The 19246-nt window shown below is 39.4% G+C and overlaps 1 protein-coding gene across 1 annotated transcript in view; it reads left to right on the plus strand.

The window, feature by feature from the left end:
• The window catches only part of LOC139740957 (centrosomal protein of 112 kDa-like), a 45568-nt gene extending 37470 nt beyond the window's left edge, over positions 1–8098 (plus strand). Inside the window, exons 23-27 of the mRNA XM_071651544.1 lie at positions 3076–3128; positions 3893–3989; positions 6013–6102; positions 7168–7233; positions 7970–8098. Of these exons, the coding sequence (XP_071507645.1) occupies positions 3076–3128; positions 3893–3989; positions 6013–6102; positions 7168–7233; positions 7970–8098 (435 nt within the window). The remainder of the gene's footprint in view (positions 1–3075; positions 3129–3892; positions 3990–6012; positions 6103–7167; positions 7234–7969) is intronic.
• The last annotated feature ends 11148 nt before the right edge of the window (positions 8099–19246 follow it).

Genomic DNA, 19246 nt, shown 5'->3' on the forward strand with positions numbered 1-19246 from the left:
AGGCAATTCCCACGCAGGTAATTCGCAGTCCCGTATGCAGCCAAGATAATGAAATTCTGTGGGATTTCAGCCATTCCATTAGAGGAATTTCTTCACTGAGTTGTCAGCCCCCACGCGACTGGTACAAAGGTCACACAGTATACTCACAAGTATAACACGTCCAGCAAGTAAAACACATGCGCTGACTCGCTCAAATCCTTTTCCGCCCTCAGGAATGTCCGGTATGCTAGTAAATCCCTACACGTAACAAGCCCGAGTAGCTTGCCCGGAAAGGTGTGACAGGGCCTAAAGGCGGTTGCGGGTAAAAAAATATGCGTGCGCACCTCCGGGCGACTACTTTTGAGATACATGCTAGGTACTGTCATGTGCGGATCATCTACGGGGACCTCAGGGTAGTCAAAAATGTTCTTTGCAAGTCGCACGCAAGGCTGGTGTGACACGGCCTTAAGATTGTAGCTGTGCTTTTCAGTAGGACATGAATATGATGTCTGTGTTTGTATGTATATGTGAGTGTGTGTTTGTGTGTATGTGGGTGGGTGTGTGTGTGTTGTCTTAAAAGTCAGAGGGATGAATGCTGGGTCTAGTTAATGTTAGGAAGCAAAGGTATTATTTCCAATTCATTCAGCTCAATTTGTGGTTCTCATGTACAAATGTAAAGCACACAAAATATGGAATGCTGTGTGCAGGTGGCTCCCATTAAAACGAAGTCCTACGGATGGGCACTTTTCTTTCGTTATATCAAAATTTCTTTGTAGCTGAACAATGAAGTATATAAAGTTATATAGGCGATACAAAGAGATCGCGAATGCTGACTCTAAACGACTATTCAACTTCGTGAAGAAACTGTCCACCCCTTCTGACTCTTCTATTTATCCTGAACACTCATCTGATTCAGAACTGGCGCACAGGTTCAGTATGTTCTTCATGAAGAAAATCGATGATATTGTGTCTTCCTTTGTATCTGACGTGAACCATTTGGAGTTATCCGTCCAGGCTCCTGAGAACTCTTTGAACTGCAACCTGAGCGAGTTTAATCCGGTCACTGATGAACGTCTCATCATGCTATCTCCACCAAAATCTTGCACTCTGGACCCTCTTCCAACTTGGCTGCTCAAAGAGTGCCTTGATGAGCTGCTTCCGGTTCTTAAAAACATCATTAACACATCATTGTCATCGGGTATAGTTCCAATACCTTTCAAGACATCTCTTGTTTCCCCTCTGTTGAAGAAACCGAACCTAGATCCCGATGTCCTGAGCAATTACCGACCAATTGCCAATCTGCCATTTGTGAGTAAGCTTCTTGAAAGGATTGTGTCTACACAGTTAATGTCTTATGTTGACAGTAATCATCTGCTTCCTACAAACCAGTCAGCATACCGCAACCTCCACTCAACAGAAACTGCCTTGTTGAAAGTGCTCAACGATCTCCTTCTTGCTGTCGACAAGGGCAATGAGGCTGCTCTTCTTCTTCTTGACTATTCGGCTGCGTTTGACACGCTCGACCACACGTTGTTACTAAAACGACTTAGTAATGACTACTCCATCACAGGCACTGCCATCCAATGGATCAAGTCATATCTTCAAGATCGCACACAGAGGGTGATAATTAATGGGATGTGTTCACGTCCTAGTCCTATCAGCTGCGGAGTTCCGCAAGGATCCGTTGCCGGCCCCCTTCTTTTTCTCCTCTATACAGGTCCACTCACCAGAATCATCAATTGTCATCATGGAGTCAACTATGCTATGTATGCTGACGACACTCAAATTTACATAATTATGTCACCTGGCGATAGGATTGCTGCTGTTAATTCACTGAGAGAATGTCTCAACGACATCAAAGCCTGGTCCACTGCCAACAGACTCCGTCTGAACGAAGACAAGTCTGAACTCATCCATTTCTCATCACAGTTTAGGAGCACAGTTCCTCTACCAGATCTAACTACTCGGGATGGGATTATTAAGGTCTCTGACTGTGTTAGAGACCTTGGCTTTACTTTGGACAACACTTAACTCTTAAACACCATATCACAAACATTTGTAAGTCTGCATCATGGGGTATTTTCAAAATAGGGAAGATCAGGCGTCTGCTTGATCAATCATCAGCTGAGCGGCTCGTCCATGCCTTCGTCTCCTCCTATCTGGACTACTGCAACTCCCTCCTTGCCGGCCTCCCTCTTTCTCACATATCCCCTCTCCAACGTATCCAAAATTCAGCCGCTAGATTAGTCTCCCTTAGTAGGAGACATGACCATATATCTCCTGTTCTCCGCTCACTACATTGGCTTCCAGTCCATTCCCGTATTACTTTCAAAATCCTACTTCTGACGTACAAAATCACACGTAATCTTGCACCCATATATCTTCAAAACCTAGTCTCTCTCCGCTCCTCCTCTTCTGCCAGACCCCTCCGTTCATCTTCCTCTCTCCAATTACTTCATGGCCCACGTACAAAAACCCGTTATGGTGACCGAGCCTTCTCTTCCATTGCTCCCACTCTTTGGAATTAACTCCCTCTGTATATTCAGAATGCCTCATCTGTCGAATCATTTAAAATTCTTCTTAAAACTCACCTGTTTAATCAGTTGTAATTTTTTTTTTTTTTTTTTTTTCTCCTGGAGGCGCACACAGTTATCAATTATTGTACCATTGTATCACATGTATTTTTTTTTCTTTTCTTTTCTTTCTTCTTCTTTTGGACTGTTAATGCTGATTTTGTTAATGTTATTGTGTTTTCTAATCTATTTGTATGAGTAGCAAAGTGCGCTTAGAAACGTCAGTATGAAGCGCCATATAAATGCAATTATTATTATTATTATTATTATTACATTTTGGACCTGAATTTTTGCTTTGTTTCAAAGAGAGTTTCGTTTTCAACCGTTTCCGTTATAACAGGCATACACTGTAGTCTCATTTCAAGTACTGACATAAAAATGACAGCCTGCTGACATTTATATGTAGTGTTTGCCCCATTCTGTACTGTTTTTTGTTTGTTACTGTTGTTCGTCATTGATCGTTCGTTAGTATTTCAATCTATCTCAGTGCCACGTATTTTCGTTCTCTGTCTCCATTCAACAGACGATCAAGGAACACCAGCTCACAATTGAAAGACTGAGGGAAGAATCGCAAGTGTAAGTTGCTGACTGAATTTGTTTCATTTGTATTCTCAAAAGCCATGACACGTTATGACCTCGATAATTGTTGTGATCAGAAATTTGAAAGTGAGCGCCTTTTGTATTTGAAAGGACAGGTATGCATTATATGAGATGCTGTCAGTCACCCTTGGGATGTGTGTGGTTGTTGGCTTGGTTTTGGGGGTTTTGGGTTTTTGGGTTTTTGGGTGGGTTGGTTGGTTGGTTGGTTGGTTGGTTGGTTGGTTGGTTGGTTGGTTGGTTGGTTGGTTGGTTGGTTGGTTGGTTGGTTGGTTGGTTGGTTGGTTGGTTGGTTGGTTGGTTGGTTGGTTGGTTGGTTGGTTGGTTGGTTGGTTGGTTGGTTGGTTGGTTGGTTGGTTGGTTGGTTGGTTGGTTGGGTGGTTGGGTGGGTGGTTGATTGGTTTTGGGGTTGGTTGGTTGGTTGGTTGGTTGGTTGGTTGGTTGGTTGGTTGGTTGGTTGGTTGGTTGATTGGTTGGCTAGCTGGTTGGTTGATTGATTGGTTGGTTGGTTGATTGGTCGGTTTTATTGTCTCTTTGGATTAGGACACCTCAAAAATATTGCAGATCTCCTATTTAGACGCTCATTGTGGCGGGAGAATGTTTGGTGGTAGAAGGCTTAACGGTGCACCACGTATTCTTTCTAGGTAATGTGTGTGGCCCTGGAAAGGACCTACCCAGTCCCGATGTTTCAGCAAGCATGTTCTCGCCGTTCTCAAGGGCATTGTTTTTCCTAACTCTTACAGAGCCAAGAGTAACATGGAGCTTCAACTGAGTGAGACGGTGTCCAAGCTGGAAGATGAAAAAGAGTTGTTGAGAAGGCAACACGAGGCCTACAACAAGGTATGCAGATTTTTATCGCATGTCCAGCTGAATGTCAGCAAAATTTCAAAGGAATAAACCGATTCTATGATGTAGAATTCAGTATCATGTCATATTCGTTGTCCTACCAGAATGCATACAATAATATCTATACATGTACATTGAATCTCCCACCCACACTGAGAACTATAGTATAGTGTCTTGCATTGTACTCTTGTTCTATAAAAGATTACACACGCCACAATCACGTCACAATCTTTCCATTCTCTGAGCCAGCCTCTTTCATACGAAGGAAGAAGTACTTTCATAGTACAGGACGTGTGAGATCATCTTGATGTAAATACATATGAAGATGGGTCAGTTCTGAGATGGGTGTATTAACCTGTTGAAGACGAGTCCTGAGAATACTTGGGCAGGTGTCTGTGGGAAATGCATTTAATAACAAAATCAGTCCATCCTCAGTGGGTAAATGATATGGCTTTGGGATTATTTGATTGAGCTGGGTTCAAGGATACACATGGGAAGAGAGAGCGAGAGAGAGTGAGAAGTAAGCTGATACCAGAAAGAAAAATAGCCTTTGTACTTTTGCATTTCTCATTAAATTAATAACCTTGAACCAGACTCATCATACAATAGCTAAATAAAACTGAAGTATTCATAGAAGTTGACCCCATGATTTAACAACCCATGCCGATTTGTATGCATATATATATATATATATATATATATATATATATATATATATATATATATATATATATATATATATATATATATATATATATATATATATATATATATATATATTCAGTCATTCATTTATTTGTTTATTTATAGTTTTGTGATATGAAAAAGCTTATCAGTTGATGTCAAGGCATCCAGAGCATTTCTGTGAATGACGTTTTATTAATTTAGTGCAGTGCCCTCTTGCCTAGATAATTTTTTTAAGTGCAGATATAGCTTTTTACACATCCGGGCCAAATGGTTTAGACAAGTCACAAAGTCATAGATATAATATCACTTTTTTATTTGTCTCCAATTTGATATTGATCAGCTTATATATCTGTTTATCTATACATCTAACTCTCATGCACTGTCTTTCTCTTTCTGTGTAAAATGTATATCTGTGTCTATCTCCCTGTTGTTTTCTACATTACTCTAATTTGCTATGTGTACAAATGTATGCATCCATATATTTGTCTATATGTCTTTCTATTTAACTCGCAAGTGCTCTCTCTCTCTCTTTGTCTATTCGTTTGTCTGTCTTTTTTTTCTTTCTTTGCAGTCATTTGTCTATCTGTCTGTCTATCTTCCGCTCACCTTTGTTTTCTATCTCTCACTGTTACATATGAAATTTATCTATTCATCTATGCATCTATCAATTTATCTACCTATCTATCTTTCTATCTATCTATCCATCTATCTGTCTATCTTTATATCTATCTCCATCTATTGTCATTATTTCTGTCTGTCTATCTATCTATCTATATCTATCTGTCTATTTATATAATCTATTTATCTATCTATATCTATCTATTTATATAATCGATCTATTTACCTATCTATCTATCTATCTATCTATCTATATATCTATCCATCCATCCATCTATCTATCTATCTATCCATCTATCTATCTATCTATCTATCTGGCTACCTTTATATCTATCTCCATCTATTGTCGTTAATTCTGTCTGTCTATCTATCTATATATCTATCTATATCTATTTATATAATCTGTCTATCTATTTATCTATCTATCTATGTCTATCTATTTATATAATCTTTCTATCTACCTATCAATCCATCTATCTATCCATCCATCCATCTATCTATCAATCCATCTATCTATCTATCCATCTATCTATCTATCTATCTATTTATCTATCTATCTATCTATCTATCTCTCCATCTATCTATCTGTCTGTTTGTCTTTGTATCTCAGTATCTATCTATTTGTGTATCTATCCCCCATTTATCTGTGCCTATCTATCAGTCTACAGTATCTCTCATTTTCTTGTACTCTTTCTTCCCATGCCTTGTTCAGGCTGTGCAGAGGGAGCTGGACGATCAGAGACAAAGAATCAAACAGCTGGAGAGGAGACTACAACAGCAGGAATTAGACCACCAAGAGAAGGTTCAGTTTCTTTTCTTCTTTTCTCTTTTTGTTTTGTTTTTCTTTTTAAAGAAACCTTTCTTAGTCACATGGTATAGTGGCTGCAATTTACAAAGTGGTAATACTTGTGTGTATTAAAGGGAACCCAAAACCAAAGAGCAATGTGGATTGAGTGAAAGTAGTAAAATTAGTAGAACACATCAGTGAAAGTTTGAGGAAAATTGGACAATCGATGCAAAAGTTATGAATTTTTAAAGTTTTAGTGTTGGAACCGCTGGATGAGGAGACTACTAGAGGTTATGACGTGTGTGGACAACAATATGAAGAAGATATAAAGAAAATTCCACAAAATTTCACTTTAGTAGCATTATGAAAGAGCACTTGACTAACTGCTTTCAGAAAACAGGGCGAATAATTGCTACCCTTAACATTTGTCCATATCAAGTTGATGGAATGTGTAATTTTTGTGAAAAATGAATTTTTGTGGAATTCCTATATTTTTTGTGGAATTTATATATATTTATATCAGTATTTTTCTTATTAACCCATAACTGTATACGGTTTAGTCTGGAAACATTTTTATTATAACTATTGTTCATGTTTTGTGTATTTAACAATACTTAACATCTATTATACGGATTCAAATTATTACAGTGGTTGTTTCTATCCCTAACTCACATTTTAGAACTATTTTAAAGCACTAATGCTGGATTTTTTATTCTTCTACAAATGGTAAATTATGCCTTTAAAAACCAATTTCCATCAAATAAACTTTGAATTCCTCTTATTATTGTATGCTCTTTAATGTTTCACAAGTGGTTTCTAATTATCTCACATAAAAAGTTAAAATCTGAATCTCCCGTCTGGACTAAAAGTATACCATCCTTTTAACCCGTTGAGGATGAGTCCCGAGTATGCCCGGGCAGGTGTCTATGGGAAATGCGTGTTGTAACAACATCAAACCATCCTCAACGGGTTAAGGAGGGACCATGGAAAACCAATATGAGGTGTATAGTTTTCCCTACATATAATCAGCACTAAACAAACAATAAAAATTGCATTTCTATCTCTGGTATCATTATCTAGATCTTGCAGGTTCAACACGAGTATGAGGCAAAGAGCAGAGGTCTTCTTCCAGCATCAATCCAACAGGTGAGGGCGCTGTTCAAATGCCTTTGGCCTTTGCCAAAGCTAGTCAAACTATATAGAATTGAAGTGTAGTTTTGGCTTGTCAATTTTGATTTTAAAAATTGCCATTTCCTATGTTATCTTTGTTGTTGTTGTTGTTTTGTTACATATCATAACTTAAAAGGTCCTGTTTACCTTTGGGAGCAGTGATTTTAAGAAATGTTCGAGATATCACTTTTGATGCGTATGTGTAGGTCAGTTCTATCACAAAATATCCAACCATGTAAAATTTCTGTAATAAAGCCTAAAATATTTATGTAGATATCACTATTTTTCTTATTAAACCATAACTGTACAGTAGATCGTTAAGTCTGAAAACATTTTTATTATAATTATTGTTCACATTTTGTATATTTTACAATACTTAACATCAATTATACTCATACAGATTTTTACATTGGTTGTTTCTATCCCTAACTCACAATTTAGAACTATTTTCAAGCACTAATGCTGGGTTTTTAGTTCATCTGCAAATGGTAAATTATGCCTTTAACCAGAGTTTTTGGTGTTGTTTTTTGTTTTGTTTTGTTTTGTTTTTGTTGGGTTTTTTTGCTGCTTAGATGATTATAAAGCTCTATCTGTTTGGAGAATGATTTCAAATGACAGAAAAATCAATGTTTGTGTTGTTTTAATTACTGTTTATTTCCTGTGACTTGTACATGTATTTGTTTCTCTCTTTGTTTTTGTATGCTGTGTCCAGGAGTTAGAGGCCACCATTACCTCCCTGAAGTCTCAGGTGACCACCCTCCAGCAGAGAGTTCTGGTTCTGCAGGAGGAGATTGACATGAGGAACAAGCACATCTCAAGGTTCTCCCCATCAAGGAACTAAGCACGGACATCCATGCCACATTTGCTACTCCAAGCCCCGCCCACACCTTGACCCCGCCCATACCTCCATCCCAATTTATTCCCCATCACAAACTTATCCCCACCATAACCCAGCCCAACCCAAATCCCAGCCTCACTCCAATCCCAGCTCCACTGAAACACAGGAGCCACTACAATCCAACCCAGCCCAAGCTCCAGCCCCACCCAGGTCCCAAAAATGTAACCCCACCCATACCCCAGCCACACCTAACTCTCTGTCCTACCAAAGCTTGAAACCCACGCACACCCTATCCAGTCCAAACTCCAGCCCCACCCTAAACCCAACCCTCTCATAGCCTTCAACCCACCCAAACCCCACAAAAATGCTATGCCCTCCAAATTCAATTTCAACCCAAGCCTGAGCCCCACCTAAACATCTTATCCCTCCACCCCCCCTCCCTCCTTACCATCGTATACCAACACTGCAGATGACATTCAGTCCCCCCCCCCCCCACACACACACACACACTCTTTGTGACTTGTTGAAGACTGTCTTTAATCCACTTGCGTAACATGTCGACACAAACTTCAGTCTCACTCGACTATTTCTATAGTTTGAGGCGACCCCCCCCCCCCCCCCCCCCCTCCTCCTCCCCTTTCCCTCACCCAGCCTTACATTAAGTTGCATCCAGGGGCTGGGGAGTGCACTACAGAGTGAACAGCAGGGCTCATTTTGTAAAAGATGTTAGGATAGCAACTCTTGTGGGAATGGCAACTTCCCATAGCAACAGCCAATCAGGAAGCTGGATTCTTGTCATTACCATGACAATTGCCATTCCAACAAGAGTTGCTATCAAATCAACTTTTTATGAAATGGGGCTCGCGTTATTCTAAGGTAGGAGGAGGAGGACAAGCCAGGGAGGCTACATTAGGGGTGATGGGGCGGTCAAATATTATGAAGTCGTGGTGGATGGTGCCATCTGCAAAGATGTGCAGGCGGATGGGCAATTAAAATCCATCTCCAGACACGATAAAACACAAACAAACGACACCGCTGTAGGCTTACTGCAGTATGCACTTTCAGGTCAGATTATGGTTACAGCGTGTCGTGTGATCAGGCTGCATAGACATCTCTCCATCTTGTTGTGTTTGTTGCTGTTCCCTTTCATACCTCGGCCCTAAAGTGGTTTGAGACATTGTTTTAGGGGCTGTCTGTTCCTCTTCCTGTCTGTCTGTCTGTCTGTCTGTTTGTCTGTCCATCTGGCTGTCTGTCTGTTTGTTCATGCATAAACTATTCCCATCGTTTGAGAATAACTTTGATACAGTAATGAAAACGTGGCATGCATGTGTACTCTCATGTGAGACTGAAGTCACCAGGCATTGGGTCGTGAGGTCAAAAGTCAAGATGTCACAGACTAAGATCTCATTTCTTCATCACTGCAAGGCATTTCATTCATATGAATTATGGAAAGATGTGAGGATCGGCGATCATGAGCATTGTGCCTGCTTACTGATACATTTACATGCATGCATCATTGATTTAAAGTAAAGTCTTCTTTCAAGACATTAAAAAAGGCCCAACGAAGATGACATTTCTTTTGCTATATTCCAGCGAATGGAGAGAATAGTCATGACAATGTGGCATGAAGTATTATCTGTGTATAAAAAGACTCTTTGTAAAGCGAGTGTGCTTCTGCATTCATATGCATTTTTCCCCTTTGTGTGTGTATGTGTGTGTGTGTGCATGTGTGTATGTTTCAATCGAATTACCCCATTTTCATTTTAAAAAGCCTTTACTCTTCACGCTGGTCGTGTGTAAGCTTCCATAAGATTGGCAGATGCTGCATGAATATGAATGAATTTGAAGTGAAAATGCAATCAGTCTTGCTCGAATCGGTCTTGGCACAAGTCAGAGGCCCAGAAGAGTCTCATATACAGTACGTGAATAGGGTGCCACCACCTCCCCAGTACATGAGTAGGCCTATGAAATAATTCTGACAAAGATAAAGTTTGCTTAAAGAAGTCAATTTCTGCGCTTCCTGAGCAGAATTTTCAAAGTTACTACGTGTATAGATTGTTACAAAACGCTTGCATACCGGTATTTGTTTGTTTGCAATTCGTCAGTAGCAGGTGTAATAGTGTTACATGTATGTCGAAACATTCCATTCAGTGCCACATCGAGGGGAAAAAAAAACAACTAAATTGTTACTCATCGCTTCTCTAGAGAGGGTAGTGTGCTCGCTGTACAGAACCGCATTCGAGAAGTGACTACTTTAGTTGTCCGAATCTTATGCGTGTTGATGCAGGGGCGGATCCAGGATTTTCTTTAAAGGGGAGGTGCCTTTACAAATTAAAGGGGGCGCAAGAGCCTCCCCACCCCCATTTTTTCTTTTTATTTCTTTTGTTTTTAAAAAAAATAAATAAAGAGGGGGCGCATGCCCGGTGCGCCCCCTCTGGATCTGCCTCTGTGATGTGCCTTATCTCTGGTAGGCCTTTGTATAAGTTATTGCAGAACTCGTAGACAAGAAATTGTACGAATAATACAATCGCAATACAATCTTGATGCAGAAATTTGTCTGCAGATTGCAAAAGGGTGTCTGCGATATCTGCACCAGACTGTGGATAAGATTGAGTGGTTCTACAAGGAACAATGACAAAAAAAAAGTTTCCCTGAATTGCCGCCGTAAATGCCAAAGATACATTTCCATGAGAGTATTGTACCTTGAAAGTAGTGTGCCTTAAAAGAATGTTCGTTTTGCCATATACCTATCTTAACGTTCTCCTACTAACAAAATGTAATATTCACCTCATTGATGACGTCATTTTATTGCATTCCTAGTGATAGATATCCCACAGAAATCATAGCAAAAGAATAACTGGCATAACAGATTTTTTTTTTTTTTTTACTCACCTCTGTTGTACGGAGCAAAGCCCATTGCCGCATGAAATTTCTTGTGAGTGGGAAGATTTGGAGATGAGCGCTACTGCTTTTGATACTTTGCTTTGCAATAAAACCATTTTGCAATCAGCTATACACAGAATATTCAGAAGCAAATTTGTACATGTCGTGGATCAGAAACACCTCGTGGTTCTTTTATGGTGAAGAAATGCATTTGAAAAAAAATATATAATGATGAAAGAGAAAACCCAAGAGGTGTTTGTATTTTACTATGGTTAAGTGGTGAGATATTGCTGTTGATGTTTCATGATCTTCCAATGAAGTGGCTTCTTTTTCTATTTGATAACATTTTCAAAGGGCAGACAGGCTGTTGTTGTACTATATCTAACATTCCTGTGTTCGTGGTGATGTTATACATGCATTAAAAAAAGAGAAGAATTCCTCTTCGTACATTGTTTGTTTTTTTTTACAACTGCAATGTATAAATGTGTAAATATAGTTTTCGATTTTTTTTCTTTTGCTATTTGTACAGACCTGTGTATATTTATACATGTAAATATATTTATTGATGCTTTACAGATTAAAGATCCCTTCAAAACAAATGCATTGTTTATTGATTTCTTTGTTGAAGCTTGCAAATGAAATGGTAAAAGAGCTTGCATTATCAAATATGCAAGAGATTGAACGAAAAAAAAGATATAAAATCACGATGAAATTTGATGCTCGTTGTTAACACCCTGGTTTAGATAGTACACGTAGAGCCTATGATGTATGAGAAGAGAAGAATATCAAGAAAACATCGGACTACTTCGGACATGTTTCGAGCAACGGTAGGAGAAGACACATACAACCGTGTACATTATTGGAAACGAGAGTACGTATCAGTCAACCCGACGGAAGTCGGAACACAAAGGATCGGAGAAAATCCAACATCTTAAAGGGAACCCAAACCCAAAGAGCAATGTGGATTGAGTGAAAGCAGCAACAATAGTAGAACACATCAGTAAGAGTTTGACGAAAATCGGACAATCGATGCAAAAGTTATGAATTTGTACAGTTTTGGTATTGGAACCGCTGGATGAGGAGACTACTATGACGTATGACTATGACGTATTAAGTGGACAATATAAAGAAAATATCAAGAAAATTCCACACACACACACACACACACACACACACACACACACACACAAAATCACTTTTCTAGCATAATGACAGAGCACTTGACTAACCTCTTTGAGAAATCAGGGGGAATAATTGCTACCCCTAACCCCTATGTCAGTATCAAGTTGATGGAATGTGTAATTTTCATGAAAAATGAATGTTTGTCCACATTGTTCTTTGGGTTAGGGTTCCCTTTAACTTCGTCTCGACAGCAAAAGTAAGTTAGGCTACATTTCAAGACGCCCTCAAGTAGAAATCCATAGCTCGCCCTTTCAACTTATAATTCATGTTCATAGTTTGAATTACATGTATCATGCTCACCGGGCGCCCTTTCAGAGCAATATAATTCTCGTAATTATATCGTCATTATCATTTCTACCTCTAAATTGTTATGAGCGTTGTCGCCATCATTTCTTCTTCTTTTTTTTTCTTTTTCATTTCTTGATCTGTCATGGATCTGCTTTTTCCTATAAATACATTTGATAGCCATTAGGGTGTGTGTAATATTCTTGCAATCTATGAACATGGCTTAAAACCGTTGAGATATACATGTATATGTGAGCCAAATTTGCCCCGCAATCCAACGAGCTTATCACAGATTGTGAAACCACAGGACTCTTTTTGACAATATCCTTCTTTTTGCAATCTTGGTATTGAAACTACAGTCTTCTTACAGGAAGAGGCAAGCCCCCCCCCCCCCCGTTTTTGCCTTCAGGCTATATCGACGAACAAGCACTTACGAAAACACCTGAGGATGAAAAGAAAAAGAAGATAATACATGCCATCATTCAACTTAGACATGCCAAATATATCAGGCTTAGCATCCGGCTCGAGTTGTCGTGGTTAATGCGCACACAAATGGATTATTTAAATCACAGGGCATTGAACCGCTTTTAACCAAGTACTGCATGCGCCATCTTTAAACACAACGGCCAGGGGAAAAAAAAAAACTACAAAAATGAAATACATTGCAAAATGAAATTGCGTTATGGAAGAGGGTATATGTTGCCATTTATGGGCGATTATTGTCGGGCGGCGTACATGAAAGGAGTGAGCGTTATAATCCACCTGCTGCGGGAAATGGATTTCGTTGTCATCCGTTCGCGAAACCGAGACTGCCTATCCCATTATGTAATCCCGTACACATCTTCGGGATTAGGCGAAAGAAAAGGCGCTTGCGTAGAGGACAGAATGAGGGGGAGGAGGAAGAAAAGGAGGAGGAGGAGGAGGGGAGGAGGGGGATGAGGTATCGCAAGGAAGCAACTCTTGTTTGTTCGATGTTTGGATTGCTCTTGATAAATTTCGTACAATTAGTATCCAAACAGCAGTCATTCAAAGTCATTCATGTAGTCTCTAACTTCAATATTGTAGGCTTATTTAATTTTTGAGAGGAAACAAGGTGCTAAGAGAGTGAAAGAAAGAAGACAAGAATCTCATCATGATAGGATGGATAATGTGAGACGCACCTCAAAATACAATGTAATAACGATTGGAAAATCAGCTTTAAATAAGCAACTTTCTTATTGCAACATAATTGCATGTTTGTATACTCATTCTCTGTTTTCTGTTTATGTACAATATGTTATGTTTTTTTTTTTAATGAAACAGAATAAAAGAATAAAAACAGATTTAAGTTCAAGTTCAAATTTAGGTACATGATAGTTAGAAGCATTGCAAAATCCGTATATTCAACAATAATCTGCACTGAACAAAGTATGTCTATGCCAGCGTTCTGCCAATTTACGCACCAAGCAGTTGTATCTCACAAAACGCCAAGTGTAATCTGAAAAAAAAAAAATGATAATGGTAAATATGAAATAAACCGAAATAAAAATGGTAATGCTGTATATTGTATGCATGCGATCTAATATAAGTGTCGCCTGTTAAAACAGTTTTTGTGGAGCCCACCGGAGGTGTGGGGAGACTAAGAGATCGTCTGCGGCGTCTGTCCGTCCGTCGTCCGTCCGTCCGTCCGTCCGTCGTCCGTCCGTCCGTCGTCTGTCCGTAACGCTACAAAAACTTGAATAACTATCTACTGAGGATTTCAATTTCAATCAAACGTGGAGGGAAGAGTGGTTATACAAAGTTACACATTTTACCAAACATGAAGGGCACCTCAAGGTCAAAGGTCACAGGCAGAGGTCAATGACCTTTAGGGCCCAATGTTAAGTTTTTAGGGCGCGTTTCGTTTTTGGCTCGTAACTTTTGATGTATCTGTCTGTTTGTGACCAAACTTAGATGGTAGATGTCCCTTGGGAAGTTGAAGGTTACCACAAGGTCAAAGGTCACAGACAGGGGTCAATGAACTTTTAGGGCCCAATGTTAAGTTTTTATGGCGCATTTTGATTATGGCTCATAACTTTTGATCCCTTTGTCTGTTTGTGACCAAACTTGGATGTTAGATGTCCCTTGGGGAGGTGAAGGTCATCACAAGGTCAAAGGTCACATTCAGGGGTCAACGAACTTTTAGGGCCCAATGTTAAGTTTTTATGGCACATTTTGATTATGGCTCATAACTTGATCCCTTTGTCCGTTTGTGACCAAACTTGGATGGTAGATGTCCCTTGGGGAGGTGAAGGTCATCACAAGGTTAAAGGTCACAGACAGGGGTCAACAAACTTTTAGGGCCAAATGTTAAGTTTTTAGGGCACGTTTCGATTGTGGCTCATAACTTTTGATGAATATGTCCGTTTGTGACCACACTTGGACGGTAGATGTCCCTTGGGGAATTAAAGGTCATGACAAGGTCAATGGTCACAGAAAGGGATCAACAAATTTTTAGGGCCCATAAAGTTTTTATGGCGCGTTTCGATTATGGCTCAGAACTTTTGATCCCTTTGTCCGTTTGTGACCAAACTTGGATGGTAGATGTCCCTTGGAGAGGTGAAGGTCATCACAAGGTCAAAGGTCACATACAGGGGTCAACGAACTTTTAGGGCCCAATGTTAAGTTTTTATGGCGCGTTTTGATTATGGCTCATAACTTTTGATCCCTTTGTCCGTTTGTGACCAAACTTGGATGGTAGATGTCCCTTGGGAAGGTGAAGGTCATCACAAGGTCAAAAGTTACAGACAGGGGTCAACAAACTTTTAGGGTCCAATGTTAAGTTTTTAGGGCGCATTTCGATTGTGGCTCATAACTTTTGATCAATATGTCCGTTTGTGACCACACTTGGACGGTAGATGTCCCTTGGGGAATTAAAGGTCATGACAAGGTCAAAGGTCACCGAAGGGATCAACAAATTTTTAGGGCCCATTGTTAAGTTTTTATGGCGCGTTTCGATTATGGCTCAGAACTTTTGATCCCTTTGTCCGTTTGTGACCAAACTTGGATGGTAAATGTCCCTTGGGGAGTTGAAGGTCACCACAAGGTCAAAGGTCATAGGCGGGTCAATGAACTTCTGGGAGTTAGAAAAATATGTATTTCTTGTATGTGAATGGGCGAGACACAATTTGGCACTTGCCTTGTTTTCAAAATGAAATGTGCCTCTACAGCGACTATATTATACACTCGGAGTATTAGGCCCAACACAATTAATAATAATAGTAATAATAATGATAATAATTATGATAATACTAATAGTGATAACAATAATGATAATATACCAAAATAGTCATAAAAACAAAAATATGACAATTTCAATAAAAAGTCATCAGAAATGGTGATTGTAATATTCAAGAGCTTTATATCTGGAATGAGAAAAAAAGAGGAAAAAAATACAACACACTCGCACGCACGCACACACACACATACAGTTGTTTTTTCTTCAGGGTTTTTGTTTTTTAGCAAGGACATCTTTTTGAGTGATCACTTATGCAAATTAAAGCTACCATCATTCTTCTTTCCCGCGTGATCCTCCCCCCCCCCCTCCTTCCCCATCTCATTCTTTATACCATTGATACAACTTCAAATTCGCAAATTCAACGAAATTGCAAGAACTGACTTGAAAGAAGCAACTGAATATGATTATATAGACCTATAGGCCTACCAAGAGACATTTGCGCCAGAAACATCTGTTCATACGGGGTACATTTTGGAGACTGGTTTAGAGACGGCAAGATTTCGTAGGTCTTGTATACATGAGCAGGCATCCGCAGCATCTGGAATGCCATTTGATTTGTTCCGTACCAAAAACAAAACAAAACAAACAAAAAACAAAACAAAACCGAAGACAAGTCACTTGATCTGGACTAGTGCGTTGCTTTCGCGGTCATGTGACCTGCTCACTGGGTCATGTGACCTACTCACGAGGTCATTAACCTGGTGATCAAGTACTGTAATCCCTACGAACTATAAGCGTTACCAAGCTGCAGCCTACGTGCAAACCAAACAGCTTGGAAATTCAGTCAATATTGCCGCCGCCACCGTGTTTCATTTAGAGAATAATTTGCTCAATCGGGAGCGGCGCACCTCTTAATTGTGCTGTTTTTGTTTACACTGGGCCTCATACGAGTGACTAGATATTAATCTGATTCTGACACATTTGGTAATTGTATAATCACTGTTAAAGTTTCGTACAGAAGGCATAGTCGGTTGATTTTTTTTTCTTCTTTTTATCTAGGTTCTACTTCCATCACAAAGATTTAGTTTCTTTCATTTTTTTTAACGCAAAGTCAGGTTCGCCAATATAAGCTCCCGAAAAGTGTGTACGGAAATTAAAATCTGGTTTAAGAAACTAATTTTCCAATGCGATGTACATGTCCAATTAATCGTTTATAGTTGCAAAGCACTTTCCTCGCAAGAGTGATGGTGCAATAAAATCATTCACTTCATCCATGCTTTGGATTTGTAACTTATAAATCAATTAATAGATTTAACTACCATGAAAGACTCCACATACTTTTTTCGGGAATGTTCCTTATGTTCCTTATGTTCGTTAAGTTTCGTTACTCAAAAACACACAAATTCCGTGTATCTTGATTTTCCTTAATCAGAAAACAAAATAGGGTTCGTTATTCCGGACATTTGTGGCATTATTCCGAAGGTTCGTTGGTCCGGAATTGAAATGAGGTTTGTTATCCTGAAGATTAATACAAAAAAGAAGTGCGTAAAATTACAATGACGAACATTCGGAATTACGAACCTCGTTTTGTTTTCAGATTTACGAACCTTCGTAATAACAAACCTTCGAAGTGACGAGCTTATTCAATTTCCAAAATTATGAACCTTCGAAATAAGGAACCGTGTGTTATTTATTATTAACGAACCCTCGGAACAACGAATCTTAGTTCATTTTCACAATTACGAAACTTCGAAATGACGAATCTTCGGAATAACGAATTCACATTTCGCGAGTTGGTGAAGACTTGAACGCAGGTAAAATCATCGTCTGTCCAACAGATGAAGAAAAAGTCGACTCTCTGACACACAAAATAGGGTTTACAATATTGCGTTTGAAACAGCGTGAACATGTTGAACGAAACGGATTTGATATGTCGTTTCTTACTCCTAAAAGGATCTTGCGAAGAACTACATTCAGTTCAATTCAATTCGACCATCTCTGTTATATGCGTGTCATAGCTCGAGTAGAGTTTGCCTGCTTAAGTTGTTGCTATGTAAGGTAATCATCGGAACATGTAGTGTTCCAAAACGTCTTTATTATAAGGGTATGCACAAAATAATAGTACAAAGGTAAACCATTATAATCATAATAGAATGTATACAGATTAATGCTCTGGGAGGGGGATTTGAAGATGGCAGCCTCACACATGTCATCTTTTTTTTTTCCACGACTGCCTCAAAATCATATAACAACTCTAACCATTATTCATCGTGAGGTAAGGTCGGTCTTTACTGCGATTGTCTCATCATGCCCCTGTTGTTATTGTTGTTATTTCCCCTTTGCTATTCGATACAGTCCGGTCACCGGCAATAGATTCTCCTTTTTGTGCAGTGATCGATAATTTGGCTCGTCTCTGTCAGATGATGAACCTGTCCTACCATTGACTTTCATGGTATTTGTCAAACTCTACAAACCCTAAAATTCAGTTATTCTCCGGTCAAGCCCCTGTAATTATGATGTGATATAGATTGTTTAACGCTGGTGACTATACAAGGTTAGCGCATAGCATGTATCTTGAGTTGTTGGAGGAACCACGAGAAATCAAATCCCTTTTCGATTCATTTTACTTCTGACAGATGATAGCATTAATATTATCATGTAGCATAAACAAAATAATGAACTGGTTGGTTGGTTGGTTTTATAGATTTTTTTTTTAATTCAAAAGAAGTGAAGCCTCCTTTAACCAAGGCTAGCTAGGTGACTGGGATACCCAAACTGTGTGCATAACGCGTTTGTGAAATTCTCGGATTGTTGTCCTGTTTGCGACTCGGAGGGGACATCGTCCCCACTAATTGTGACGATGTTATGTAATCATCAATTAAAATGAAATAATTGGACTGGAGCTGGTGAGCGGGAGGCGCCGGGACCATAGGCTAACGACTGTTCCGCGCCTGGCACAGCGCGCAGCTTCGCGATTACGAAATCAAAATTAGCTGCGAAGTAAATAACAATTCGCTCTTTTATAGCGACATTCCGCTCTGTTCCTTTCTGACTCAAGGCGAGACAGTTTTCGTTTCTTTTCCTTCCTGTTGATTTAACAAACCAATACGACTTTACTGCCGCGATTTCGGTTTTATGAGTGCTTTGGTAAGACCGGGCTATCTCATGTCTCGATTTCGTCCATTTTCCTGCAAACTATCGAAGTCTGGGGCAAGAATCTAAAGGGGATTGGATCAGCTAGGAATCAAACTGTCGTAATATAAAAGGAAGTTATTATACCATACAATCAGAGGAAGAAGAGAAAAAATGTGACACCTATACAATGGCGCCGCCCGAAACCAATAAAACGACTTTATATCTCGGTTAGCTCGGTTAACAGGAGCAGTATTGAATGAAAAGAAAGGGCACATGGAATTAGATGTGTGGGTATGTTTGTGTGTGTGTGTATCCGCGCGCTTTTTAGGGATGTTCATTGTCTGACAGAGCGATTAGGGTAATACACACACACACACACACACACACACACACACACACACACACACACATAAAATTATGTATCATATATAAACACATATAAAGTGGGACCTACGCTTGGCAATCTTGCT

This window comes from Diadema antillarum, unplaced genomic scaffold (assembly GCF_040938485.1).
Source record: "Diadema antillarum isolate AM-2024a unplaced genomic scaffold, OU_Dant_1.0 seq00000891_RagTag, whole genome shotgun sequence".
Classification (NCBI taxonomy): domain Eukaryota; kingdom Metazoa; phylum Echinodermata; class Echinoidea; order Diadematoida; family Diadematidae; genus Diadema; species Diadema antillarum.